The sequence below is a fragment of the Morone saxatilis genome, unplaced genomic scaffold (assembly GCF_004916995.1).
Source record: "Morone saxatilis isolate NCDOM2014 unplaced genomic scaffold, NCSU_SB_2.0 Contig22, whole genome shotgun sequence".
NCBI lineage: Eukaryota > Metazoa > Chordata > Actinopteri > Moronidae > Morone > Morone saxatilis.
Window position 1 is genome coordinate 11124636 of NW_023339785.1, and position 3349 is coordinate 11127984.

Here is a 3349-nt window from a genome sequence, read left to right on the forward strand (position 1 = left end):
GTAATTGCATAGATGATCCGCCACATAATGAAAATGACCCACAGCAGGCAGGTCTCACACGGTTCCCCCTTCATCATGCACATGCCTGCTGTGATTGAAGCCTTTGGCTGTGGGTAGATACACAAAGCCCTGCTGAGGAGAGAGAGCCATGTGTGTGTTTGTATAAGCTGGCTGAGTGGTGGCGAAGTGGCGAGGTTACAGCAGTGAGAGGAATGAGGGATGTTTGATGTGGATGAGGCAGCCAATAAGGTGAGTCCTCATTGTGGAAAGTTGAGAAAGTGCCAGGTGGACGAAGTGGTTAGGGTTGTTTGAGATCATGTATTTGTTTGTGTCCACATCTTATTTTGTTGACATCTATGTCGACTGTCGACTGTTTCCTCCTTTTCTTAGATGGTTCTCTTTTTTTTTTTAAGTCAAGGTTGCATGGCAAGTGGCCTTGCTAGCGTTTTGCAGTACTCTATGGGGCTCCTGGTGTTGTGTGTGTGTGTGTTGTGTGTGTGTTGTGTGTGTGTGTGTGTGTGTGTGTGTGTGTGTGTGTGTGTGCTGTGTGTGTTTGTGTGTGTGTGTGTTTGTGTGTGTGTTGTGTGTGTGTGTGTGTGTGTGTGTGTGTGTGTGTCGTGTTGTGTGTGTGTTGTGTTGTGTGTTGTGTTGAAGTGTGTCCATCGATTTCTTTCAGACGTTGTTTTTCTGATGTGTGTGTGCTTGGATAGGCTGTGCTCATCATTTCTTTTCAGACGTGTTTTTCTGTGTGTGTGTGCTTTGAGATAAGGCTGTGATTGACACCACATTAAAAGCTAGTTTTAGGCTACACTACTTTTCAAGCAGAGCAACACTTTTTACCACTGACACCTGTGCCTCTCAAGCCTGCTCCCAGTGTCTTTGTTGCCATGTGCATGTACCTAGAGCGTTGCTTGGATGGAGCTTAGTCACAAAAATGTGTTGTGTATACCCGTGCATGTACATGCAGTATTTTCATCTGTGCCTATAATTCTGTGCCTGAGAGTGTGTTTGTATGCATGACACTTTTACCTCTTACGTGTAGTGCTGCTGTTTTCTGCTCTTGTGCCCTTGTATCTTGTTCTTATTCTGCGAACCCGTCCGTCTGTCTTTCAGTGCCTCTCTGTTTTTCCTGCTGCATGGCTTTCTACATGCTGCTGTGCTATCTGTGCCTCCAGCTGGTGTTTGGCTGGCATCACACTGTTCACTGTTCTTAACCATGCTGCCTGTGTGTGCAGCCTTCACCCTCCAGCTGTATGCATTGTTCTGAGTTCACTGTTGCCGCTTATTGTCAGCAGGTAACCCTTAGATGCATGGGTCAATGGACGCCAAAAATTGTTCTATTCAAAATCACTGTTTGAGTTCCACACCACACTGTTACTGTAAGTGTGTAATATTTATGTGCTTAATAACATTATTAAACTTGCAAACATTAGAGTCTATCTCTCTACTAAGTTAGCTAAGCTACTTCGTTATGGTAACATTTCATCCACGACTAGTATTATGTTGGCAAGCTAATGTAAGCTAGCTATGAAGTAGGTTCATTTGAGCATAATAGCAGATTTTTCAGGAATACCTGTAATATGAAATGCTGAAATATGTTGCCGGTATCAGCCGGTTCATTGTTGACACACCAATGCATCTAAGGGTTAAGCTCCTAAATAACAGATCTGACGGTCAAAGAGGTGTGCTGCAACAAAGTGGATCTCTAGACATAAACAGTCAGCTTGAACTTGGCCTATAAATACCTCTGTGATGTAGAGTTTGGCTTTAGAATACAAAGCCTATAACTTGCTTTTAATGTTGGCTCAATAAAGTAGTTTGCTTTATAGCCCAAAGCATTACATTAAATAGACAAACAGCTGTCTTTCCATTAAAATAATTGCCAAACATTCACAGATGCATTAGTGGTTTTTACAGCTGTAGGTCTACTATCATAGATTTGCACATTAATTTTTCTGTTCCATTGTCAATAAAGTGTTTATTATTTGGGCAATATATTAAGATCCACCTTGTGAGTGTGTTTTTAATTTTGTGGTAAGCCAAGTTTGTTACAGAAAATGTAATATTTGGACTGTGAACATGGCACAGTGCCTTTGTCATAGTGTCCCGTCCCACTCTGTCCAGTCTTGTCTTCGTTGCATCTCGTCCTGTAATACATTTCCTCGCCCCTGCTTGCCTTGCTTTGCTTTGGCCTGTCTGCTGTCCCATGCCGTCCTTGGCTCTGCTTCGTGCTGCTGGTGGCTGTGTGCTGGTGGCTCAGTGTGCTGTCTCCTGTGTGGGGGACTCAGGGATGAAGATCAGTACCTCCTGCGTCACTCCAGCCCAGCCCTGGACCATGACTCACCCTGCGGACAGCACATGCTGCTGGCCCACCTGGAGCACCAGGACAAGGAGCAGCTCCAATGCACCCTGGCCCGCCTGGAGAATGAGAACAGGTCTGTATCCAGGAAAAACAAACATTGTTTTTTAGGACATGGTGCTGGGTTCTATTCTAGATTTGTTGTCATAATTGTATGTTTGTTTTCACACACAATAAATCCTCCTGAACCACGTCTGATTGACTGCACATATTGTTGTACATCAGAGTATTCCATCACCTCAGAAAAACATGCTATTTTTGTAAGCATTGAGTGAGCAATGCGTTGAATTTATTTGGTTATAGATTTAAATGAGGTTTAGATTAAGGTTCAGGTTAAGGCATGTAGAGGCCTTCTGCCATTTGCAGACCTTCTGCAGAGAGTAAAACCTTTCACACAATTGTGACTATAGTTGTCAAATAAATGTACACTATTTCCTTTTAAAGAGTTATGGATTAGAAGTAGAAATTCTTCTTGCAAGCACCTCAAATCTGTATTGAACAGCCTTAAGAAAACAATAAATGTTTTCTGTGTGTATACCATGTGACAGTAAAGCCTATAAAATAATGTCGCAATAACATGGAAACATTTGATAGTTTGTTGGTGCCATGCAGAAGAGACAGGATGGATTATGGATTAAGTGGTGTGATACAAGTGTAAAGCATCTCTGACACACATTAGTTTAGATGTTAATGCGTGATTGTGAATGTATTGTGTCCTAGTAGCTTAGAGGATCAAGCATTTTCCATAAATGAAGCAAATTCATTTTCCTCAAACTCTTAATTGGTTACCAGAGGCAACCTTTATGCGAATTATTCATATGAATAATTTTCTGTTGTCTTTTCGTTCGGTTGTGACCTTTTCACACACAAACACAGTGACATACAGCAGCTACGTATATACACACACACACACAGACTTGTGCCCTTTGGGTGTCTGAAACCTTGACCCAGTTCATTTTTTTTGTACAAAATATGCCTCCTGTTATGACA

The 3349-nt window shown here is 42.2% G+C and overlaps 1 protein-coding gene across 1 annotated transcript in view; it reads left to right on the plus strand.

The window, feature by feature from the left end:
• Positions 1 to 3349, plus strand: part of drp2 (dystrophin related protein 2) — a 69676-nt gene that overhangs the window by 58211 nt on the left and 8116 nt on the right. Inside the window, 1 exon segment of the mRNA XM_035669273.1 lies at positions 2289 to 2435. Within this exon segment, the coding sequence (XP_035525166.1) occupies positions 2289 to 2435 (147 nt within the window).